The sequence below is a fragment of the Oncorhynchus gorbuscha genome, linkage group LG23 (assembly GCF_021184085.1).
Source record: "Oncorhynchus gorbuscha isolate QuinsamMale2020 ecotype Even-year linkage group LG23, OgorEven_v1.0, whole genome shotgun sequence".
Taxonomy (NCBI): Eukaryota; Metazoa; Chordata; class Actinopteri; order Salmoniformes; family Salmonidae; genus Oncorhynchus; species Oncorhynchus gorbuscha.
In genome coordinates this window covers 54,080,751-54,106,690 of record NC_060195.1, presented here as the reverse complement: position 1 = coordinate 54,106,690, position 25,940 = coordinate 54,080,751, and the positions used below count along the sequence as shown (strand labels likewise).

The following is a 25,940-nucleotide window of genomic DNA, read 5'->3' as shown; positions in this document are numbered from 1 at the left end:
GAATGTTCTAAATGTATTGCGTAGGTACCATTTAAATAAACAGAGTGTTACCTGAACATCTTTTGGTATGTTGTAATTGTGTTCATATTGTGTTATTAATAGGCTAATACGCTTGTAATAATGCGGCTTACAATCTGTTTACATTCTACGCGACTACCTGCTGCCATGAAATGCTTGTTTGTGAGGGCATGACACAAGCCTGCCATCGGTGAACCGCCACACATCCCAAGCACCATGATGAATTGTTTCCGTATGCACATGCCTCCACAGCTAGCAATGGAAGCATCTGTATACAGGTGGCGGTGCAACTGTTGAACTCCTACGTGAGCCCACTTACGTTTATCGCACCGCGTTCCTCTCCATCCAGATGGACAGTCACACACATCTGGACCCACGCACCGCCCGCCGTTCATACACATGGGCTCACACACACCTGCACCGGGGATGGAGGGAGAGACTCAAACTTACCACCTCAGCTCATACATATTCACCAGAATAATTATCCACAGTATCTTTCATGGCAGAGAGATTTTCAACTGACCCATGCATTTACTGTACCTGATAGGCGCAATCAATGCCGTGGAGAGGACAGACAGTTCGACAATGAGCACATTGCTGAAGCTGTCACGGCACTAATAACCCATTCGTAGCAAGTTGGTAATGTATAGCTAAATTAAAACCTTGACGTCAAACCCCCCTGCATGCAGAACTATTCTTAGTCAATAGCACTCCATTAGCGTCAATCTGACTACTCCCAGTCTCCACATGAGGCTCTGAAATGTTGGTTCCTGCTCCCTCGGGCGGAGCCTCTTACTGGGTGCATCCGTCAAATGCTTCCCTCATCCATATGGCTCAATTTACCCGCCAATATGCTGTACATTAACAAGGCTCTTGAGGGCACTTTGTCAGGCTGACACACATATGGAGGTGGGTAATAGATGATGATGATGATAATGAGGAGGAGGAGGGGTGAAGGGGTAGAGGAGGAAGAGAGGAGGCGGAGGAAGAGAAGGCGGAAGAGGAGCAGGTGGAAGGGGCGGGCCATGGATGAGGAGGTGGCGTGGCTTCACTCACTTTTTTCACAGCGCCATCCGGTGTATCCCTCGGCGCAGGAGCAGACGCTGTTTCTCATGCATACGCCCCCGTTCTTACAGGCAGGGCTGCAGACAGCTGGGAAACAGCAAGGGATTGAGAGAGAGGGGAGAGATGGAGAGGTGGGGAGAAATGGGGGTGAGAGAGAGCGAGAGAGAGAGACAGAGAGACAGAGAGACAGAGAGACAGAGAGACAGAGAGACAGAGAGACAGAGAGACAGAGAGAGAGAGAGAGAGAGAGAGAGAGAGAGAGAGAGAGAGAGAGAGAGAGAGAGAGAGAGAGAGAAAGAGATGCACCATTTCAAAAAGGCGGAGACATCACTCCATTGATCGACACAGTAGTCCGTCCAAACCCGAGGCTTCACGATATATGAGGGACAAAAACAGTCCCCAGTAAACAGTTACTTAGAGAAATCCCTTGATAATTGGACACAGTGGAACTCTGCCAGAGCCCTTGATGGGCTCCCTCAATTCAAACCTAAACCCCTGTCAATCTATTGGATTAGTTTTCCTTTCATTCACCAAGTAAATACACAAGTTAAAACTCCCACAGCGGGCCCATGACTCTGTGTGTTGTCAGGATAGTATGTGGACAAGGACATGGGCGGACTGAATTGTATGTGTGTGTGTGCGGCTCAGCTGGTAAGAGTGTGATGGCTAGCAATACCAAGGTTGTGGATTCAATTCCCGCAGGGACCACACACTAAAACTGTATGCAGCCACTTTACTGTAAAGCACTTTGGATAAAAGTGCCTCCTAAGTGCAACAATTAAATGAAGAATGTGTTTTACCGTTTTGACACTGGGCGCCGTAGAAGCCCCGGGGACAGCCACATGTGTTCGGACGAAGACAAGTCCCTCCGTTCCGACACATAGGGAAGCACACAGCTAGACAGACAGACACGTCAACCAATCAATCAAATCAACCAACACATCAACTGACCAATCAATAAAGCCCTTCGTACGTCTGCAGCTGTCACACAGCGCGTTACAGCAAACAGAGCAAGCGGAAGGACAGGAAGGACAGAAGACACCAGGAAGAGTAGCTGCTGCACGAGCAACAGCGTACTGGGGATCCTAATCAACTAATCAAAAACCCTGTTCAGGACCAGAGCTGTACCTGTCTCACAGGAGGGTCCGGTCCAGCCAGGCAGACAGGAACACTCATCAGGAGACACACACTCTCCTCCGTTGTGACAGTGGCGGTTACACACCACTACGGAACAGATAGATGGGAGAGAGTGAGCAACACAGAGATACAATATAAACTGAGTTATTGACATAGCATTGTTCTGTAAAGTTCTCTACCTATAGTATATAGTATACCCCAATTGATGTTAAGTTAAAAAGAATACAAGATGAAAAATATAAAAACATTCAAACCAATGAGGGTTCGGAAACGCAAATTATCTCAGAATCATATTTTGGCAGATAAAACCATATAATTCCAAAGTCACAATATTACTAATGTGGCTTATGTCATAAACCTTTCTATCTCTAGCAATACAGTTCTATTTAATTCTGCGATGAGGAGACACAGCATTGGTATGAACTCCATTGGTTTGCCATTCAAATCCAATCCAATTTCAACGTGAGTAACCTGACAAAGATAAATAAAAGCCTAGTTAAAGGTATCAAATCATATCAAATGTTTTTTGTCACATGCGCCGAACACAACAGGTGTAGACCTTACTGTGAAATGATAACTTACAAGCCCTTTAACCAACAAAGTAAAAAACATTTTTTTTTAAATAAAATGAACACAATAAAATAACAATAATGAGGCTATGTACAGGGGGTACCAGTACCGAGTCAATGTGTGGGGGTACAGGTTAGTTGAGGTAATTTGTACATGTAGGTAGAGGTAAAGTGACTATGCATAGATAATAAATAGCGAGTAGCAGCAGTGTAAAAACAAAGGGGGGCTGTCAATGTAAATAGTCCGGGTGGCCATTTGATTAATGGTAAAATCTGATTAAGGTAAAAACTGTTAAGGAGCCTTTTGGACCTCGACTTGGCGCTCTGGTACCGCTGGTACCGCTTGTCGTGAGGTAGCAGAGAGAACAGTCTATGACTTGGGTGACTGGGGTCTTGGACCATTTTTTGGGCCTTCCTCTGACACCGACTAGTATGTAAAAACTCAGCAAAAAAAGAAACGCCCCTTTTTCAGGACCCTGTCTTTCAAAGATAATTTGTAAAAATCCAAATAACTAAACCGATCTTCATTGTAAAGGGTTTAAACACTGTTTCCGATGCTTGTTTAATGAACCATAAACTATTAATGAACATGCACCTGTGGAACGGTTGTTAAGACAACAGCTGTCACGACTTCCGCCGAAGTCGGTTCCTCTCCTTGTTCGGGCGGCGTTCGGTGGTCGACGTCGCCGGTCTTATAGCCATCGCCGATCCACCTTTAATTTTCCATTTGTTTTGTCTCGTCTTTCTGCACACCTAGTCTACATCTCCTACTAATTAACATGTGTATTTAACCCTCTGTTCCCTCCATGTCTGTGTGGGGTGTTGTTTATTGTCAAGGTTGGCACACTTCCGGCTGGTTTGCGCCGGGTTTTGTTTTATTTTACCCGTGCTTTGTGCCTCACTTGTTCTTTCGGCATTTTGTGTTGTGTTGCGCGGTTGCGTTCTGTTTTATGATTGCCTAAGTAAAGTGCTTTGTCCTTTCATCTCTGCTCTCCTGCGCCTGACTTCCATGCACCAGCTACACCCACCATTGACAACAGCTTACAGACGGTAGGCAATTAAGGTCACAATTATGAAAACGTAGGACACTAAAGAGGCCTTTCTACTGACTGTGAAAAACACCAAAAGAAAGATGCCCAGGGTCCCTGCTCATCTGCGTGAACGTGCCTTAGGGATGCTGCAAGGAGGCATGATTACTGCAGATGTGACCAGGGCAATAAATTGCTATGTCCGTACTGTGAGAAGCCTAATAGAGTGCTATAGGGAGACAGGATGGACAGCTGATTGTCCTCGCAGTGGCAGACCACGTGTAACAACACCTGCACAGGATCAGTACACCTGAACATCACACCTGCGGGACAGGTACAGGATGGCAACAACAACTGCACGAATTACACCAGGAATGCACAATTCCTCCATCAGTGCTCAGACTGTCCTCAATAGGCTGATAGAGGCTGGACTGAGGGCTTGTAGGCCTGTTGTAAGGCAGGTCCTCACCAGACATCACCGGCAACAACGTCGCCTATGAGCACAAACCCACCGTCACTGGACCAGACAGGACTGGCAAAAAGTGCCCTTCACTGACGAGTCCCGGTTTTGTCTCACCAGGGGTGACGGTCGGATTCGTGTTTATCGTCAAAGGAATGAGCGTTACACCGGGGCCTGTACTCTGGAGCGGGATTCATTTGGAGGTGGAGGGTACGTCATGGTCTGGGGTCGTGTGTCACAGCATCATCGGACTGAGCTTGTTGTTATTGCAGGCAATCTCAACGCTGTGCGTTGCAGGGAAGACAATCTCCTCCCTCATGTGGTACCCTTCCTGCAGGCTCATCCTGACATGACCCTCCAGCATGACAATGCCACCAGCAATACTGCTCGTTCTGTGAGTGATTTCCTTCAAGACAGGAATGTCAGTGTTTTGACCCCCCTTTTATCCAGGGACATATTATTCAATTTCTGTTAGTCACATGTCTGAACTTGTTCAGTTTATGTCTTAGTTGTTGTATCTTGTTATGGTCATACAAATATTTACACATGTTAAGTTTGCTGAAAATAAACGCAGCTGACAGTGAGAGGACGTTTCTTTTTTTGCTGAGTTCAGGTCCTGGATGGCAGGAACTTGGCCCTAGTGATGTATTGGGCTGTACATGCTACCCTCTGTACGTGGAGAAGCAGTCCATGTGCGTGGGTCCTACATCATTTGAACAATATGTGAGTGATGGCATATTCAATTTGCATGATGAATGATTTGTGATGATGTGTGCTGAACTCACTGGTCTCACATCTGGGGCCCACAAAGCCGTAGGGACAGGAGCAGGTTCTGGGTCCCACGCATGTTCCTCCATGCTCACAGGGCAGACTGCACAGAGCTGTGGGTGGAGATGATATGAATGTGTTATGCATGGGTCATGAATGTGTTATGCATGGGTTATGAATGTGTTATGCATTGGTTATGAATGTGTTATGCATGGGTAATGAATGTGTTATGCATTGGTTATGAATGTGTTATGAAGTTCTTCTGTAGGTAGCCTTCAAATAAAGTGTTAACGGGAAAATAGTCACGGCGATAAGCAGCAAGGCTTTGCCCTCACATTTCCACGTCAGTCAGCTAGGACTAGGAACCAGTGTCTCACTACAGCTTTGAGCTGTAGGTGGCAGTAGTGTTTCAAGCCTCTGTCAGTAATGTGTCAGACCAGCTCAAGGAGGGAGGGCTTATCAAATGCTCACAACTGCTTCCTTAGATCTGCACTCACTCGCACGCACGCACGCACGCACGCACCCAACTGTACAGTACCGGACATGGACCGGCCTTCTCTCAGCAGTGCCTTTCTGTTTTTTACTGATGAGCTTGCTTTCGCTGTGCGACAACAAGCTCCTGTCTGTAGTCTGAAACAGCACACAGAGACAGTTCTGATTGGCCCTAACGAGAACAGATAGGCCGCGTCCGATATGGCACCCTATTCCCTACATAACGCACTACTTTTGACCAGATCCCAATGGGCAAATGTGCCATTTGGGAGGCAGAGGTATAATTACCTGTCTCACACGTCTCCCCGTGGTTGCCTTTCAGGCACTCACACGCCCCCGGGGCGACGCACTGGCCTCCGTTCCTACACTCAGGTTTACAGATCGCTGAGGAGAAGATTGTAAAGACATCAAACGATGCAAAAGGTTGGGCAATGCATGGGAATGAAAAACAACATCAGAATGATGATGTGGTATTTTGAGAGGCTAAGAGAGAGCTAGAGAGTGAGAGGGGAGAAGAGGGAGGGAGAGAGAGCGAGAGAGAGAGAGAAAGAGTGAGAGGGGCGAAGAGGGAGAAAGAAGGGAGAGAGAGAGAGCAAGAGAGAGAGAGAGAAAGAGTGAGAGGGGAGAAGAGGGAGAGAGAGCGAAAGGAGAGAAAGGAGAGAAAGATAGAGAGAGAAGAGAGAGAGAGAGAGAGAGAGTGAGAGAGCGAAAGACAGTGTTTTACCTGTTTGACAGTTGGTCCCGGTGTAGCCTGGTTTACAGCGGCATGTGTTGGGAGCGGCACACTCCATGTTCCTGCCACACGCATGCCTGCACACAGCTATAAATAACAGGCAGGCAGGCGACACACACACACACACACACACACACACACACACACACACACACACACACACACACACACACACACACACACACACACACACACACACACACACACACACACACACACACACACACACACACACACACACACACACACACACACACACACACAGGCCAATTACAAGCTGCTTCCATCTATTCCAAATCCAACCTCACTTACAGCATCTGTACAGAAACATCTGTCAACTCAACCCAACCCACGCTGCTCTGGTACAGGGAGCACTCAGCTAGTCATCTTGAAAAACGACCATCATTAGGATGCCTTTTGGAGAGGCTAGAGAAAGGCATCACTTTCAGTCATTGAAAAGGATTGATGCACAGGTGGTATTCAATACAGCCGTTAAATAGCAAGGGTAAGGGTCCTCTATAATGGGCCAGTGATAATAGATAGCATTTCTCAAAGCAGTAGCTCTTTCTCAAGCAGTATTACAGTGATAATAGATGGGGTTTCTCAAAGCAGTAGCTCTTCAGCAGTAGCTCTTCCTCAAGAAGAGGGATCAACCTTATAGGCCGACTTCACAAGCCTCTTCATTTTTTGCACCTCTCATGTTCCTTGTTCTCATGTTCCTGTAAATCTTTTGTTTTTAAATAAATAAATTCAATAAAAATACCTCTGCATGTTTGTCTGTCTCCGGTGTATCCCAGGGGACACCTTCCACAGTGGAAGCCCCCGTCCCTGGTGGGTTCACAGGGGACCCCTGGGAAACAGGGCATGTCAGCGCAGGTCAGAGGCCGCTCCCGCTCCACTGCCACAGTATTACTGATCCTGGTCCCACGATGGAGGTGGGGAGACGTGGCCCTGTGGAGGGGGGGAGTGTAGTGGTGCTTCCGGGCAGGGGTGGTGAGGGCGAGGGAGACCAGGGGTCCCTGTGGGTGGTCAGGTAGGTCAGAGGGGTTCGAGCCAGGCCCCGTCAGTGCTCCGTCGGCGGAGAACTCGGACTCAGAGAGGGAGTAGGTAATGGAGGAGAGGGCTGCGGTCAGTGGGGCCACGGCTTTAGGGAGGGTCCAGGGCTTGGTCATGGTGGGCACAACTACTACATTTATGAGCTTCCCTTGGGTTGTCTGCCCGGACTCTGCGTTGGCTGAGGAATGGGGTGGAGTTACCTTGGATTGGGGTGGAGTAACCTTGGATTGGGGTGGAGTAACCTTGGATTGGGGTGGAGTAACCTTGGGGTAGGTGGAGTATGGAGGAGTAACCTTGGAAGAGGTGGCACTCTGCATGACAGCTACAGACTCTCTGGTTGTCACCTTGAGTGAGGTAGCGCTGGCATTGGCACCTGTTTTGGCATGAGTCCTAGTGAGGGCACTGATGGCATGATGCCTGCCCATGGTGAGGCTGTTGGAACCTTCAGGTGACATAGGGGTGTGTCTAGGAAATAGGGGTGTGGCCGCCTCTCTCCACCCAGTGATTGGCCCTCGGGCGGGCGAGAAGGGAAGGTGCGGGGGGCTCTGATAGGCTCCCCTGGAGACTGGCGAGGAGAGGGAGGAGAGATGTTTGACTGCGTGCCTGGGGGGCAAGGTGGGAAGGTGGAGTTGGGACACTTTACTGTTGCTGTGGTGGTAGAGTTTGCTGCTCTTGGCTATTGTCAGCTGCTGCTGGGTCAGGTGAGGGTTACCTGAGGGGAGATGGGGAGATAATGATGTGACACAAAAAAACTCTATACCTACAGCTGTATAAGGTTACTGTCTTAGAAAAAAGGATTCCTAAAGGGTTCTTCGCCTGTCCCCATAGGAGAACCCCTTTTAGTTCCAGGCAGAACCCTTTTGGGTCCAGGTAGAACGCCTTTGGGTTCCATGTAGAGCCCTCTGCAGAAAGGAACCAAAAGGGTTCTACCTGGAACCAAAAAGGGTCCTTCAATGGTTTCTCCTATGGGGAAAGCTGAAGAACCCATTTTCGATTCGAGATAGCACCTTTTTTCTAAGGGTGTAGGGTTATGGTTGTGGTTGAGGGTTAGGATTGAACTGGAATGTAGACACGCTGGACTCTCCAAATGAATGTATAACAGCAGTATAAAATGTCATTGCGTCATCAGACACAGTGCAAGAGAAAACAAAGATGTGTTAAGTATCTGTTCTAATCTAATTAACATCTGCTATAAACACTGATGTTGACACAGAACATGGTTGGAACAGAATCAAGACCATTGGACGACTCAAATTCGAATTGAAATTAAATTAAAGTGTTACCCGACAAATATTACCCGACACCAGCTTTAATGACATATTGAGAGACGCCACCCAACGCTTCATTGATTTATTGTCCCAAACTGAGACTGACTGGAAACATCAACTGTATTGAAACCTCACAAAAGATGCCCAAAATCACTTCATAGAGGAATCTGATACACAGTGAGGGAATTATAAACCACACACACACACACACACACACACACACACACACACACACACACACACACACACACACACACACACACACACACACACACACACACACACACACACACACACACACACACACACACACACACACACACACACACACACACACTGAAAGGGGACTGACTGTGTAGAAACTCATGCCAACAGGGTTGGGTATTAAACACTTATGTGATTTAGAAAGGTGGCTGCACAAATTATGAGATGCACTAAAATGATCTATTTAGTACAATTAAGAAAAATGCCATCACACTGGCTGGGTAAAGAAACAAAAGACATAAACACTGCCCAAAAATATTGAAACACTGTAAACTCGTCTGTGCTCTTCCAAACAACCCGGCATGGGTCCTAGCCACTCAATAGTAAATCAAATCAAATTGATTTATTTAGCCTTTCGTACATCAGCTGATATCTCAAAGTGCTGTACAGAAACCCAGCCTAAAACCCCAAACAGCAAGCAATGCAGGTGTAGAAGCACGGTGGCTAGGAAAAACTCCCTAGAAAGGCCAGAACCTAGGAAGAAACCTAGAGAGGAACCAGGGGTGGCCAGTCCTCTTCTGGCTGTGCTGGGTGGAGATTATAACAGAACATGGCCAAGATGTTCAAATGTTCATAAATGACCAGCATGGTCAAATAATAATAATCACAGTAGTGGTCGAGGGTGCAGCAAGTCAGCACCTCAGGAGTGGAGGACTAGTAGGACTGACTAATGATGGAAAATACTTGAACTCTCACTCTAAATAAATGTGTTGAAATGTTTCACATCCTCATGAAAGACGAATGGATGAGAAAAGCAAATTCCACTGAGATTAATTTATCATCTGGAAGTGCCTGCGGTTGACGTGGACAGTAGACACACAGGGACAGAGTCCAGAGAAGGAAGGGACAAATACGGAGGATATAAAACAGAACTAAGCTGAGAGGAGAAGAGAGAGTGCAAAGCTTTCCACATTTCACTGATCTACAAAACAAAGTGATGATGATTAGCATATTGAGCTCATTAATAGGGCATCTTGGCCTCAGAGCCATATGGAGCAGGCTATATGTATTTTTATAGACCTCTTTTTATGGACCTCCAAGACATATGATATGTTCTAATGGTCTAGTTCAGCGTTCCTCAACTGGCTACCCGAGTTTGGCCAGTGGGGTTTTTTATTTGGACTCCAAAGTTTTTTGAGAATTTTTTTTTTCAGTTTAATTTCATTTATATTTTTATTGCTGGACATAATAGACTTTAAAAACAGCTCCAAGTGATTTTGATTGAAGAAACATGTTCCCAAGTATTCCCATGCATCGTAAACAAATATAAGCAAGGCTTGAAATTAAATATCTGTTTGGACTTCTTGTGGTCAATTTGCAGCATACGTTCTGGCCCCCCGGCCATCCGCTCAAGAAAAAGTCGTCCTGCAGCCTAGATCCCTGGTCTAGTTACCTTAGACAGAAACTAAAGTAGGGATGTTTGTGGGGAAGGATTGGTGGGCATATTCCGCGACCATCTAGCATTCCAAAGGTTGCGTGTTTGAGTCGTGTCGGGGACAACTGTTTAGCTAACCCTTCCCTTAACTTTTTCCTAACCTTAGTTCTCCTAACCTGTTTTTGTTCACATTTGACATAAATTACCCTAACCCTTGTCGTTTGTTCTCCTAACCAACAACGTAAATATGTATATGTAAAGTGTGATACGTAAAATGGCTACCACAAAAAAGCTGTAAAAATACAAATATATTTTTGTGTCCTCTGAAGTGCGGGATGGGTTAAAACAAATTAAGTCATTCTCCTTGGTTGTTAGGACTAAACAGGCAACCTGGTCTCAGAAAAAGACGTATAATACTATATGTTCTTCAAGATGTATGATAACTCATCCAATTCATATGCTTTTGTACGACTGGATAAGATGTTTGACGCTATACGTCCCCTAAATCGTACGATATTGTACAACCACTATTCTATTCATAATGTAACCTAATATAATTAAATATACAACACTAAAGGGAGGAAACATGTTTCCATACCAAATCTTACAAATTGCCCTGAGACCAGGTTTAATAGGGATGGTAACAGCACAGAGGCACTTGAGGACCATTCACACTACATCAGATTGTTTTCAAATAGTTTTCCAACAGTGACAGTAGAATAAATACTAAAAGCCAATGCGTGGCGGTGCATGTACTTTTTATTTACATATTTTTGAAAGTACTAACGTATTTAGATAGCCTGGTGCCAGATCTGTTTTTGTCTTGCCGATTCCTATGGTCCTTGGCATAGGCAACAACAGGTGTTGGCTATACAGCACCAACGGATCTGGGACCAGGCTAGTAACTACGGCCAGGGAGGTGGTGTAACACTTCAAGACGAAGTCTTACCTCGAGCGGTTTTGGTGCAGGTGCGTCCGTTGCCATTGAGGGGCGGTGGGCAGCGCCCGCAGACATAGCCCGTGTAGGGTGGACGTCGGTCGATGCACTGGACCCCCAGGAAGCACGGTCGGCTGGCACACGTACCTGTCACATTGTTGTTGTTCACTGCATGGGATGATAGCCCCAAGCCTGGAACACATAATCACTGTCATCATCCCCAGGACATGTACATATTTATCCAATGAATTCCCTTCCCCCTAGCCATCACCTGAACAGCAATGTTCACCATTTGTTTATGCTCAGTGGGATGCTGTAATCAGCTGTCAATGCCTCTGCATCGGCCACACCATGCTGTCTTCGTTTGCACATTTCATGATTAGTCATAATTCAATTCAGTGCAGCCCCATAGATGTAAACAGCTCACAAATACCACTGACATACAGTTGCCAACCGGGGTGATATATTCAACACTGCCTGGCAGATTTTATGTGGCAGAACTCGCAGTTAAATCCAAAGCTGCTACAGTTGCTAATTGCTCAAATGTCTTTGATTAAAATGCAAAGTCTGGGAAGACCAATTATATAAAGGTACTTTATAACTGAAATTAGGACTGTGGAGAAAGTCTTAGTTGGCACTTTGTGTTTTGATGGCAGGAGGCTCATTAAGGTGCTTCGGGATGAAAGTCTCGGAGTAATTGATTGATACGCGATGAAGGTCAGAAACCCGTTGGAGCACACATGACTGTAAGTCGCTTTGAGAGATATTATTTATTATATTATAAGAGATGTGTGTGTGTGTGTGTGAGACCCCGACTGTGTCCCCTGTCTTCACCTCCAGACCTGCCCTCACCCCCAATCCAGCTGCATCATCTTCCCTCTACCCAGAGGCCTTCACTCCCCTCCTGGGCTCCCCTCTCACCCCCACCCACAAAGAAGAGTGATGAGAATGCCAATCGCCCTATTCGTCTTAAACGAAGCTATGTACTTCAGAACTGAAACTGCTGGTATCATTGGCACTTTTAGATGGATCCTGTCAAGTTTGACCCATAACTTCGTCCTTGTCCTTTGTTTCGCACACTTGCACAGGCACCACATCAAACCACCACATCATCAAAAGTGTATTATGGCTCTGCTGTGTTACGTTGGTATTGCACGTTTCTCAGCATATCTCTATTCTGTGACGGATCTATGGAAGAGAGCAGACTGAGACCGAATGACTGTCATTGCATTGCGGTGAGAAGCTTTGAAACGTGACATGGGCAACCCTTCTCTTTTTCCCATTTGCGTGCCGCACAGCGTTTCGTCTCCCTCTCAGTCTAACAAAGCGTTCAATCTTCACGGTGACAAAATAGGAAAAAGAATGGACCATCTGTCTTTTATTAGGAAGTGATTTATCAGCGTTATGACTCCACATATTAAGGCTTATCGCCTGTGAATTGTGTCTCGTTTTTTGACTAGGGCAGCAGAATCCACTCAGACAATGGGTGGTTTTATCGGAACGACGGGGTCGACAGGAGATGGCATATTTCGCTGGGTGCCTTTCAATCCCATCTCTAGCCCTTTAGTGTGATGATGATGACAGGCAATTTTGCAAGGCCGCTAACTGGGCTGGTTATAGCTGCCAATGCCAACGAGGTACTCAGTCGCGGAGCAATGTGACACCCCTGATGAACTATTATATGAGCCCAGGTGTTAAACAGCCTTTTGCAGGCGATCTGAAGAGTATCAGCCAGGGGCTTTTGGGAAATACGGGGGTATGGTAGTAGGTGCCAGACGCACCGGTTTGTGTCGAGAACTGCAATGCTGCTGGATTGTTCACGCTCAACAGTTTCCCGTGCGTGTCAAGAATGGTCCACCACCCCAAAAAAACGTCCAGACAACTTGACAAATGTCGGAAGAATTGGAGTCGACATTGGCCAGCATCCCTGTGGAACGCTTTCAGCACCTTGTAGAGTCCATGTCCCGTCGAATTGAGACTGTTCTGTGGGCAAAAGGGAAGGGGGGGGGGTATGCAACTCAATATTAGAAAAGTGTTCCTAATGTTTGGTTTACTCAGGGTACTTGCCAGTTTTTTGTCCATTCTTCAACGGTGTATGTCCAGCTGGGGCCTTGACAGGTGCCCTGTTGGCCTCTGGAACTCCAGGCATGTTGGTTTGTGGGAGTCCAGGCTGATTGGTCGGTGGGATTCCAGGTCGGCCAGTGTCCATCCTGGGTGGATTGTGTTGGTCCGGTCTGTTGTTGGGTGAGGACTTAGAGGTAGTGGTGGTGGTGGTAGGGACAGTGGTGGGTCCAATGCTGGGGACAATGGGGATTGACCGTACAGCTGCTGTTGTGTTAGAGACAGATGTGGACACATGGAGAAAGTAAGAGGTGGACTTCGTAACACCTCAGTGCTTTTATGATGCTGGGAGAGAGATAGATAGAGGACACTTCAGGTTCAGAGCCAAATGTTTGTCTTATGCTGTCACACAACCAATACTGTTTTTATTAAAAACATTTCATAGAAACTTCTCACACTCTATTCAAGAATGTTGGTCCACAGTTTATCAGCTCTTTTTTTTACAACACTTTTCATCTCACACCTACACCGCTAGAAATCACAGCTCCACAATAGATCTGCGAGCAGCAGATTTGTGAAAGAAAATATGTTTTAAAAAAAGAAAGAAAAGCAGAGCAGGAGGAGAGAGAGAGAGACTGTGTGATTGATGATGGCAGAGTGGAGCGATGGCAAGAGAAATAAACCTGGCAGTGTAACTCCTGTCGAGGCAGCATGGCACTGTAATAAACAAAGCAGAGGACCACTCAGTCGAAACTCATCGCTCAGAGGGAGAAAAAGATCAAGGAGAGAGAAAGACTAAGATGCTTGGGAAATAAAAGAGGGATGTTGGTGGAAACATGGGATGGCTTTTCGGTAACAAAATGGTAACTAAGTGTGTGTGTGTGTGTGTGTGTGTGTGTGTGTGTGTGTGTGTGTGTGTGTGTGTGTGTGTGTGTGTGTGTGTGTGTGTGTGTGTGTGTGTGTGTGTGTGCGCGCAAGTGCGTGTGCGTACGTGTGTGTCTGCACTCCTGCAGAATTCAAGTGGTTTACCCTGGTCCACAGAAACAAACATCTGCTGAATGAGAATTGGATTTCCCTCTAGGTGCTTATGTGTGTCTTATGGATGGTTCCCCAGCTTTGCCCCTGCTCCCCCTAGCCCTGTTCTCCTCGCCCCTGCTCACCTAGCCATGTTCCCCTCGCCCCTGCTCCCCCTAGCCCAGTCCCCTCGCCCCTGCTCCCCTCGCCCTGTTCCCCTTAGCCCTGTACCCCTCGCCCTGTTCCCCTTAGCCCTGTACCCCTCGCCCTGTTCCCCTTAGCCCTGTACCCCTCGCCCTGTTCCCCTTAGCCCTGTACCCCTCGCCCTGTTCCCCTTAGCCCAGAAACCCCTTGCCCTGTTCCCCTTAGCCCTGTTCCCCTCACCCTGTTCCCCTTAGCCCTGCTCCCCTTAGCCCTGTTCCCCTTAGCCCTGTTCCCCTTAGCCCTGTTCCCCTTAGCCCTGTTCCCCTTAGCCCTGCTCCCCTCGCCCTGCTCCCCTAGCCCTGTTCCCTTAGCTCTGTTCCCCTAGCCCTGTTCCCCTTAGCCCTGTTCCCCTAGCCCTGTTCCCCTAGCCCTGTTCCCCTAGCCCTGCTCCCCTAGCCCTGCTCCCCTAGCCCTGTTACCCTCGCCCTGCTCCCCTAGCCCTGTTCCCCTCGCCCTGTTCCCCTCGCCCTGTTCCCCTCGCCCTGTTCCCCTCGCCCTGCTCCCCTAGCCCTGTTCCCCTAGCCCTGTTCCCCTAGCCCTGTTCCCCTAGCCCTGTTCCCCTAGCCCTGTTCCCCTTAGCCCTGTCCCCCGAGCCCTGTTCCCCTTAGCCCTGTTCCCCTAGCCCTGCTCCCCTCGCCCTGCGGCCAGGCGGTAGATCACTTTGTATTCAACTAGGCCATGCTCCTTCCATGCTCTCCCCCCTCACCGCACCTCACTTCTCCTCACCTCAGCTTTAGGCTCAGGCAGTACTGTTGATCACTCTGTATTCAACCAGGCCCCACACCTCACCTCACCTTACATTACCTTGTCTCGCCTCAGCTCTGTGCTCCCTGCTCACCCAGGCCCCACACCTCACCTCACCTTACATTACCTTGCCTCGTCTCAGCTCTGTGGCCCAGGCGGTAGATCACTCTCCATGCTCCTTCCATGCTCTCCCCCCTGACCGCACCTAGCCCTGTTCTCCTCACCCTGTTCCCCTCGCCCTGTTCCCCTCGCCCTGTTCCCCTCGCCCTGTTCCCCTCGCCCTGTTCCCCTCGCCCTGTTCCCCTCGCCCTGTTCCCCTCGCCCTGCGGATAGGCGGTAGATCACTCTGTATTCAACTAGGCCATGCTCCTTCCATGCTCTCCCCCTCACCGCACCTCACTTCTCCTCACCTAAGCTTTAGGCTCAGGCAGTACTGTTGATCACTCTGTATTCAACCAGGCCCCACACCTCACCTTACATTACCTTGCCTCGTCTCAGCTCTGTGGCCCAGGCGGTAGATCACTCTCCATTCCACCAGGTCATGCTCCTCTTCCATCTCCCTGCTGCTAGCCAGGCCCCTTACCTCATCACTGCCTTCTGCCATGCTCCTTCCTCCCAGCCCTACTCTCTGCTCCCTCCTCTGCACCCTTCCAGGTTCCCACACTTCACCTCTAATGGCCTTCGTCAGTTAGCCGTCACACCTGAGGTGCTGCCTGGGGCCAGGTGTCAGGATACACTCTGCTCTGCTCTCCCTCCGGGAAGAAGTGCTTCACCAATTAACTCAGCTAAACACCAAAAAATAATATATGGGGGGGGGGATTTTTTCTGGTTTCCATTGGACATGCATCCCTGTTGGTTATCATGTGAGCGGCTCAAAGTGCGGTGGCAATTATTATTCCCATTGTTGTTGCGTGAGTAATGTTATCCAGATATGGGAATTGTGGAATGCTGAGCTGGAATGTCGTATTGTTTCCGTTTGTCCTGTCAAAGATAACAGTGACGGTCGGGTCTTCCCACAGTTACCGGTCCATGCAGCTTTACGTTTCCATCCACTTCCATATTACAGGTGGGAGAAAGTTGCAAGTACCTCTGGAACGTCTTTGTGACATGTCTTATATTCATATCAAATCAATCCCTTTTCCACATTGACAAACAAGGCCCAATCTGTTTCTATGGGAGTGAATTGGCTAACTGATACAGTAGTGTGGTAGCACCAGTGATTTGATTGGCCATGCCTACCTACCTAAGTGTTGATAAATACATTTGATTGATTGACCATGCCTACTTGTGCAGGTGGTCCCATCTCTCAGCATGCCGTGGGGACAGCCTCCACACCTGTAGGAGCCGAAGCTGTTGAAGCACTGGACTCCAGGCAAGCAGGGGGTCCTCTCACACTCATTCACATCTTCCTGACAGGTAGCGCCTACACAGAGTCCCAGAGACGGACAGACATTATTACAACAGACAACACAAAGCCAGACAGCCAGAAGTCCATTACTACAACAGGTAGCCCTTATACCCACAAAGACAGAACGACAAGGTCTGAGCCAAGCTCACAGACAAAGAGACAAAAAAGCCAAGGTCTGAATCAAGCTCACAGACATAGAGCCAAGGAAGCCCAAATACAACAACAGAGAGTTCATGTATTTTCAGCCGGTGACGTGCGGTCAGGGCAGGCACAATGAATGAAAGAAGAACTGCAATGAAAAATAAATGAACATACATTTTTATCAATAATCATTTTGTCGTCATTCATTTTTTTTCTGCATGATAAAATCCATTTCTGAACAAGCGCTTTCCAAACTTGCGGTGATCTGCTGCAAAAGACACAAGTAGGCCAAACTCCAAACTCAAAGCAAGGCACTGACATGACTTGTGCGTACATGTTTCTACCTCATGCTGCCAGCTTAACGGGCGCCAAAAGGCAGGCAGAGAGCTTCGCTGCCTTTCAAGTGTCAATATGTCCCATCCATCTTCACTGCTCTCCAATAATAAATACCCATAATGGCATAATGGCGTGACAAGGAGTTGTGGGACAGGCAGGGGGACAGCCAGCTCCCGGCTGTGGACGTCACACGTCATCTGCCAGCTGCGTTCGTTTTACAGCGAGATGAAGTAAGCTGATCGGGATGGCTAAACATATTGCATCTGAAACCGTTTTCTAGCGAAACAGCGGGTGATAAGGGATCGACGACCAACACAGAAAACAACACAATAACTTCAATATGAGTGGTATCAACGGAAAGACGGACTCTGTGGTTGCCCTGCTAACAGCCGACTCGACTACTTCTCCTGCCTGCTTCTTCACCAGCGACAGCGTGTAGACAAGAGCCGGTTACGGCGACTTGAACAAAACGTGCACATAGCACATCAACAAGCATGAGAAGTCTCATATCCAAAGCCAGGTAGTTCTTCAAACATGTGGCAATGAATGAACATCGGAGATGTTCAGGGTGCACGAAAAGAGAACCCGAGAGATTTCGAAAGACCTACGTAAACAATGCTACGTCACGCTACCTCGGAGTGGGCATTCCGTGCCGACGATGAGAGCGCCAGCTCATCAAACAGGCCCAGGGGCCCCTATGTGGAACTATTAAACAGTTAGCAACCCATGTAGAGACCGCCAAATTGTTCGTTTTTTTACTCATATGATGGAATTTTCTATGTAACATGGCTTCATCCGTGTTCTGCAGAACAAAGTGATGGATATTGGTATATGCTTTATCAGTATCAGAATCACAACGAAAGCACTGGGAGGGCAGCGACAAGACTTTGATCGTTTCTATGAGCTGTTCAAGCAGAGATGCAATGAACTGGGCCTGGCGGTATGCGAGAACTCATAGTAAACAGTCGATCAGAGTAGAGAGGGAGCTAATCTACTATAACATAATGGACAATATCAATGTTCAGACGAGAGCTAGTCTAACCTACGGGATACAAACCCAGTTCCCCCACGGGTGCCACCAACGTCTTGAGACCATTGCCATCATCAGACCGACTTTTAAAACCGAGGGCCAACTGGGACGAGTGTTACAGTTCAGTCACTGATGTCTTAACCCAGAAGTACAGACGGATGGGCTTTGTTTACACGTGCAAGTGTTTATTTACAGTAGTGCCGTCTACTATTATTACATTGCATGTCTATTGTGTGAGGACAGAATGTCCCTCTCAATCGGTAGTGCTGACTACCATGTTGCGTTTGCAGCGCTGTCACAAGTAGGCCTTTTCGCTGGCATTTGGGTTGCTGTCCGTGGTGCTGAAAGTCGCCTGTTTGTGCAGGGCAGTAGTTGAGAGGGGCACAGCCTATTAGGGCCTGTGAGGGCGGTGTGTCCAAGGGTTAAGCTGCCTACCTGATGCTGTTTGATGGATGGTTGTGGTTGTTTGATGGTTATCTTTGTGATCGTGTCATACCGATAATCCACTTTATGAGTGAGTGAGTGACGGGGACCAGGGGGGGCCTCAATAGAAAGTGCCTGCACGCCGTCAGACCTCAACGCACGTCACTGTTTTCAGCTCTTAGCTACTCCCGACGCCCACTTCACCTCACCCCAGACCTTTCAACACTTACTAGTTACACACACAGCCTAGAGGGAGTGATCAGGATGCTTGGAACTAGCCTGCAGCTGTTTGTTAACCCACGGCAGCACAGATCTGTGTTTTCACCAGGGGTTATGACTACATCGCAAACACCACTAAGACTCGGGGCTCTTTGTTGCTGGTAGTGGTGAACGGGGAGGGGGGAAAATATATCAGATCTCTGACAGTGTCAATACACAGTTCTGGGTTTCTCTGCCTTTGTGTGTGTGCACCTGCGTGTGTGTTCCTGTAGCCTTACCTCTCAGGCCTGCAGGGCATTCACATAGGAAGCCATCAACGGTATCAACACACCCCCCGGCACCGCATGGAGCCGAAAGACACGCGTCAAAGTCCTCCTGACACAGGACCCCTCCTATCCCCTGGGGACACGCACACAGGTATTCTCCGCTGCCCGCCGGGAAGGCCACGTTGGTCACGCACGTCCCGCCGTTCAAACACTCACAAGGTTTCACAGCCACCTGAAGAGAAGAGACAGACGGACGGATAGACGGAAGGACAGACAAACAGCGGTTGCCTACATAGCTTTCAACATAGCCAATTAAATGGCATCATACTCAGCCTGTTATAGGAGCGGAATAGCTTCATATGGTCTGCTTAATCACAGCGTATGGCTATTTTCACTTTCCCTAGATCCTCAAGTCTTCTCACTGCTAATAAAGAGATGAATACCCACTCTGACTCTACAATACCCTCAGACAGGAAACCACCATCTGCTTCCAGCTCTCTAATGATCACGGAAAGAGATCCTCGCATTACTGTTTTACACCATGGGAGTTGAGGGTGATTATCAGCATCATACCAATGTCTTCTTTATTGCTGTCCATGCCAAGCCGGACCTGGGCTCACAGGCTAAGGTGCAGATACTGTAGCTGTCTCACAGCTCTGGGGTTTTATAACCACATGACCAACTATGGGCAATGAACCTGGGAATGACAAAACCCCTGGGTTGTCAACTTGTTGTCACACGCATCCCATGGTAACCAGTGTCCTCTCCAGCTCTAAGCAGACGGACATCACGGCAACAGAGGATAAGCACGTACGGAGGAGCTACGGTATGGAGAGAAACACATCGGTGATGAATGCATGTGTTGACTGAGGTCTGTTTTCAGGCTTTGGGGGCTACACGGTGGTGCACCACCCACCAAGAGGGGGAGGGAATGAGGGAGGTTAGGAATGAACTGTTTACAAGTCACTCCCTCCCCCTTTTCTCACCTCGACGGTGTAGCTGCTCTGGGCATTGCACTCGTCGGACAGCGTGAACTCGAAGCTCTGCCGAGACTTCCCCTGTGTCTCCACTGGATGGACTTTCCAGATGAGGAGGCCGGCGGGGGAGAGGCTGGCGTCGGGAGGGCCCTGCTCCAGGAGGAAGAGGAGCGCCGAGCCCTCGGGGTCCGCCGCCGTGAACTGGAACACAAAGTTCTCCCCCGCGAAGGTGCGGAGGCCCCCCTGAGGCTGGTGCAGGATGGGGGGCTGGTTGACTGGGGGTAGGGGAGAGAGAGAGAGAGAGAGAGAGAGAGAGAGAGAGAGAGAGAGAGAGAGAGAGAGAGAGAGAGAGAGAGAGAGAGAGAGAGAGAGAGAGAGAGAGGTACAGACAAAAGATAAAACAGTCAAAAGTATTCTCTTTTTATCCACTGTGGTTGACAGACAGTATTCATTATTGTACTCCAGCTGTTTGAGAGGTTAGTTCAGAGCACACAGGGAAATTGAGGGGGAACTGGTGTACTGTAGTCTACTACAGAGAGCATCACTGACACTGTGAAGCCCCAAAGGGCTGTCACAACATGTTAGTGTCCAGGGTGGGATGGAGGGATGGAGGAAGGGAGGGAAGGAGGAAGGGAGAGAGATAGAGGGAGAGAGAGAGGGTTGGGGATGGCGGGAGGGAGAGTAGAGGAAGGGGGAGGGGGTGAAGGGTGAGAGGGAGGGGTACAGTCTCTCTACAGGGACACAGAGACATGTGAAGACAGGCTCCTCTGTTGCAGAGTGCATTTAGACAGGTCCTGACAGGTAAAGAAACAGAGCCCCTGCAGATGGCCTGCTCTCCTTTGATCTAACACTGGGACAGAGACTGATGACACAGCTAATGGGACCAGACATCTTCCTCAGAGCTGAGACCTAATGACATAGACAGTAACACAGGGACAGGCTGCTTCAGAAACACACAGCCCCCGAGAAGACAGGAAGGCAGGGCCTGTTCGAGGCCTATTAAGATACTATTTTCTCATTTGTGTGTGTGTTACTGCGCGCGCGTGTGTGTGTGCATGTGTGTGTGTGTGTGTGTGTGTGTGCGTGTGTGTGTGTGTGTGCGTGCGTGTGCAGGTGTGTGTGTGTGTATGTGTGTGCGTGTGTGTGTGTGTGCATGTGTGTGTGTGTGTGCGCGTGTGTGCGTGTGCGTGTGCGTGCGTGTGCGTGCGTGTGTGTGCGTGTGCGTGTGCGCGTGTGCGTGTGTGTGTGTGCGCGTGTGTGTGTGTGCGTGTGTGTGTGTGCGTGTGCGTGTGTGCGTGTGCGTGCGTGTGTGTGTGCGTGTGTGCGTGTGTGTGTGTGCGTGTGTGTGTTTGCAAGTATAATCCAACAATATAACCTTCAAAGGGAAATCTGTTCAAAGCCCATAAATGAAACTTCCTGACCTCTAACTCAACTAAAAGAGAATCATGTCATCTGAGTCATAAAAGTCATAAAACTCCAAAGTTCTCCACTCCATCAAATGTACCCTGTGCCAATCATGATCAATCTTGTCTGACTGTCTATTATTAATCCCTATTAGACGGTGTTAATGAAGTGAACCATGCTGCGCAAAGATATAGGAAGCATCTGTAGCCCTGGGCGGGTGGGTGTGTTGCAGGCCGGCAGGCAGACTGTAAATATACCTGAGGAGGGGTAGAAAGAGGGGGGGGGGGGGAGAGTGAGAGAGAGGGAAGGAAGGAGAGAAAAGGGAGAGAGAGAAGGAGAGAAAATTGAGAAAGAGAGAGATTGTCTCTCCTCTCTATATCAGTGTGACAGATCCCCCTCCAAGTGAAAATGAATGACCGTGGCAAGAGCACCGCTATCTATCGTTTCCTTCTATCATTCCTCAAGACGGTCACCTACCACTTTAGTCTTTGCCGACAATTTGAATTGCATTTCTTTGATCCTTCGCGTCCTCTCTCCTTGCCTCCTTCTCAAAACCCATTGGATGAGATCAAAGGGGAGGGAGATCTGACCTTCTCATCGAATGGTTTTTGAAAAGGAGGAGAGAGGACGCAAGGAATCAAGGATATGCAATTGATATTCTCCGATTGACAACATGTTGATCCTTTTTCAAACCTTACATGCCGATCACGGTCACCATAGCTGTTTGCAGTCTGTTGTATCAGTGTGTAGTTTGAGACTTTTCAAGCATATTTTGTTCCACAATATTCAGCAGTAATTTCCATTTGACGGATTTGATTTACCTTCATTTACGGACCACGTGAATTTGGATGTGTTTGGATTACAGAGGAGGCAGGGGCTGGCAGGATTGGAGTCTCCTTTAGCAAAACACATTCCATCTATATTGCATGTCCTCTCCTGACAGAGACAGAGAGGGAGAGAAAGAGAGAAAGGTGAGAGAGAGAGAGAAAAGTGAAAGAGAGAGAGAGAGAGAGAGAGAGAGAGAGAGAGAGAGAGAGAGAGAGAGAGAGAGAGAGAGAGAGAGAGAGAGAGAAAGGTGAGAGAGAGAAAGGTGAGAGAGAGAAAGGTGAGACAGACAGACAGAGACAGAGACAGAGACAGGAAGGAAGGAAGACATTCACTGTTACTACATTTACTGAGATGATAAATAGGAATAAAAAGGTTCAAGGAAGAGTGTGTGAGAGATGAACTTGTACAAATTTATGAAGCAACAATTTTTTAATAAAGTGTCATGCAATATGATCTTCTCAATGTTTAGCACTAGGACATGTCTGAGCCTCCCTCTGGAGACCATAGAAGAAAATCACAGCAGGAAATGAACAGAAAACAAACACTAACAAATCCATATCTTCCAAATGTAACTCAATTTGATTAAAACATAATTGGCAGGAACAGCTACAGTAGTCCCCTGTGTGTGTGTGTGTGTGTGTGTGTGTTTTGCGCTTGCGTTCCAATGTGTGTGTGTGTGTGGGGGGGGGCGTGGTGTGTGTGTGTGCGTACTGTATGGTGTGTGGGGAGGTCATTCATAACATCTGTGGTGTAGAACAAACATCCTTGGACGTAGGGAGCTCTGAAAGTGATGTTGTGAGTGTCTGTTTTAGTCATCCTAGAGACAACCGGTATTCCAGAGCCTGGTTTCCACTGTACAGTAAACCCAAGAGTAAAGATGTACAACAACACTTCACTAAACATGTTGCACAGCATGTTCAACAACAGCTACCCTGCAGACATTACGAGACAGCCTGGTTTTCACTTCTTCTCGTTATACGAATAGCTTACGCCTTTCTCAGTGGTGAAGAGTTGTCCTAATACTGCATGGTTCTTGAGGAGATACACTGCGTCTTTTAGGGGAAATATGAATGTGTGTGTGTATGCGTATGTGTGTGTGGTCGTGCATGCATGTGTGCGCGGGTTTGTGTGGTGTATATTAGTTACCTTTAACTTACAGAGTCCGGAGTGGGTTGGTTCACACACCTGGCACACACCATCGTAGATTGTTAGCAACTTAGGCTCACTGTACTGAGAGCCGTCATTGGTCACCTGAGACAGGAAGGAACAACACTGTAACCAACCAATACTCAACACACTCTAGTGCTAACCAGTTTCAGACATTCATATCAATTAGGAGGGCTTCTGTGTCTTGAGCTTGGTATGGATGGAGAAATGGTTTGGTGGTTTAGCTAAGTAAATCATTTAATATGATTACAGAAGGTTGAAGCTCACATACTGTAAAAAAACAACAACAACATAAAAACAATTTGATATAGGATTTGAAATTCATGCTTATGCACACTTAGACATTTTCACAGCATCCAATACAAATGTACCTCACACTCCTATGGGATGGGTGACTCAAGCTCCCCTAAACCTTGCAGATTAATGGCAGAGCCAGGGCTAAGGTAGGTAATATTGGGCTCATCTTCTAAGCCCACTTACCCAGGCTCACATAATCCACTTCAGCAGACAGACCTGACTTTGGGCTAACCTTGAGGGTGAGGAGAGAGGCCCCACGGCTCTGTCTCCTACATTGAGATTTATGCTAATGTCTTCTAATACGGCAGTAAACAAACAGCGATCCCAAACCACTCAGGGACATGCTGGAACATGATATATAGGCTATAGAGCAGGCAAGGAGAAGGTCAGGAACAGGGCAAAGCAGAAGACTTCAAGTTGACTTTAAAAACAAGTGAGCCATAATCACAGTTTCTTGCAAGGAAACGAGGTGACTTTCCATGCGCTTTAGTAAAATGAACGACGCAACGAATGAACTTGATTGATATATAACTGTATAATACTGTAAATAACTTTACCTTGACTTCCCAGCGAGCATAGGGTTTGTCATCCACCATAAAGTCGACAGAGTTGAGAGTCATCATGCTGTTCAGCGAGGGGACAGAACAGTCTAAAGCCTTGGAGCTCAGGAAGGTAGCTCTGGTCCTCTGCTTCTCTCGCGGAACCCGCTCGCCATTCAGGTACTAGAGGAGATAGATCGATAGATCACCATCAGAGCATGTGAATATTGTGTGTCTAATGTGTAATTACAACGTTGATCATGGCTGAACCCCAGTCCTGCAGAGCAGTAGTTTGTTAAGAACTACACAATATCACAGCCTAATTGTGAAATAGACACAAATGACTTATTCGAAATTCGTGACAGGCACACGGAAAAAAGAAAAGAGTATTGCACAATTTTCATCACAAGGCATTTTGTGTGTATTACATGATTTTCTTTCTTCATAACGCATTGGTGTACATTACACAAATTCTATTTTTTTGTGGCTAATGTTAGGTAGTCTAACTAGGTGGCTAATGTTAGCTAGGCTAGGGGTTTAGGGGTTAAGGTTAGTTAGCATGCTAGCTAAGTAGTTAACAGGTTCAATTTAGGAGTTAGGATAAAGGGTTCAGGTTAGGGGAAGGGTTAGCTAACATGCTAAGTAATTGAAAAGTAGCTAGAAAGTAGTAAGTAGTTGCAAAGTAGCTAATTAGCAAAAATGGTAAAGTTATCTGTGATCAGATTTGAACACACAACCTTTGGGTTGAAAGACATTCACATTACATGCCAACCCATCCTCCCTAACCAACCTCCCTCCTATCATTTCTGTCTTAAGTAACCCACTGTCCTCATCTGTGATTGAAATGCACTATATACAAAACCGTAAACTGCACGCACAAAATTATACAGTCCAATAAGCAATTTATGTCTATTTCACAATAATCTGTGATACTGGGTTGGTTAGACAGACCCATTCTCCCAACACCTTCTGCCTATTCACATAGCTGACGTTGGAGTCCTGTTGTAAACTAGCAGTTTACCAGTCTGTCTGAGGGATGATTATAAGGCCTACTGAAATGAGCCCCCCTCCTATGATAGAAAAGGGGAATCTAGAGCACCATAGTTTTGCTGAACTCTTTCAATGAAAAAATACTGATTTGGAGAGATTTCAGCATCCTGTCTTCTTTTTCTGTGTTCCCCACTCTGTTTAATACAAGCAACACTTTGTAGGTATGTCCTTGTATGACCGTGACGATTGTCTGAGGTATTTCTCTCACCATCAGTCGTGTGAGGTGGCAGCCCAGGTTGGGAGAGTCGATGAAGCCGAGGCCGAAGACCCGGACGCTGCGACAGTCGAACGCTCTGATGTCACACAGACCACTGTTCTCCAGGTCTGTCAACTCCACGGGCTGACCTGAGGAGAGAGGAGAAAGGGATGAGAGGGGAGAGGAGAAGAGAGATAGATCATCAGAGTTGAGGAAAGACGGAGTGAAATATGTGTAAGTGAGGAAGCGCCAAAACAGAAAGACTCAATATGCAAGTCTAGTGCAATTACAAGCCCACTCGCTGACAAACCAAAATGGAAGATTCACCAATTCAAGGGCACTCAGGTATACATTACGTATGATGTGACAAAATGGCACGTTGTCCATGACTACAACACAGTTAGTAAATTCGCAGAGACCGTCGCAATAAATACATCACCAGCCAGACACAAAGTCGTAGAATTGG

At 47.6% G+C, this 25,940-nt stretch overlaps 1 protein-coding gene across 3 annotated transcripts in view; it reads right to left on the bottom strand.

The window, feature by feature from the left end:
• The window catches only part of si:ch211-246m6.5 (von Willebrand factor D and EGF domain-containing protein), a 48,598-nt gene that overhangs the window by 2,825 nt on the left and 19,833 nt on the right, over positions 1-25,940 (bottom strand). The window contains exons 16-32 of one of the 3 annotated variants that reach the window (XM_046324886.1): positions 25,487-25,623; positions 24,247-24,411; positions 23,372-23,476; positions 22,219-22,333; positions 20,003-20,268; positions 19,029-19,248; positions 16,479-16,616; positions 13,238-13,495; positions 11,183-11,362; positions 7,034-8,038; positions 6,262-6,357; positions 5,826-5,921; positions 5,063-5,158; positions 2,212-2,307; positions 1,884-1,979; positions 1,075-1,170; positions 338-433 (exon numbers count right to left, since the gene is read on the bottom strand). In XM_046324886.1, coding sequence (XP_046180842.1) covers positions 338-433; positions 1,075-1,170; positions 1,884-1,979; positions 2,212-2,307; positions 5,063-5,158; positions 5,826-5,921; positions 6,262-6,357; positions 7,034-8,038; positions 11,183-11,362; positions 13,238-13,495; positions 16,479-16,616; positions 19,029-19,248; positions 20,003-20,268; positions 22,219-22,333; positions 23,372-23,476; positions 24,247-24,411; positions 25,487-25,623 — 3,261 coding nt within the window. Of the gene's footprint in view, positions 1-337; positions 434-1,074; positions 1,171-1,883; positions 1,980-2,211; positions 2,308-5,062; positions 5,159-5,825; positions 5,922-6,261; positions 6,358-7,033; positions 8,039-11,182; positions 11,363-13,237; positions 13,499-16,478; positions 16,617-19,028; positions 19,249-20,002; positions 20,269-22,218; positions 22,334-23,371; positions 23,477-24,246; positions 24,412-25,486; positions 25,624-25,940 lie in introns of all 3 variants that reach the window. The other 2 variants (XM_046324885.1, XM_046324887.1) reach the window with 2 other exon arrangements.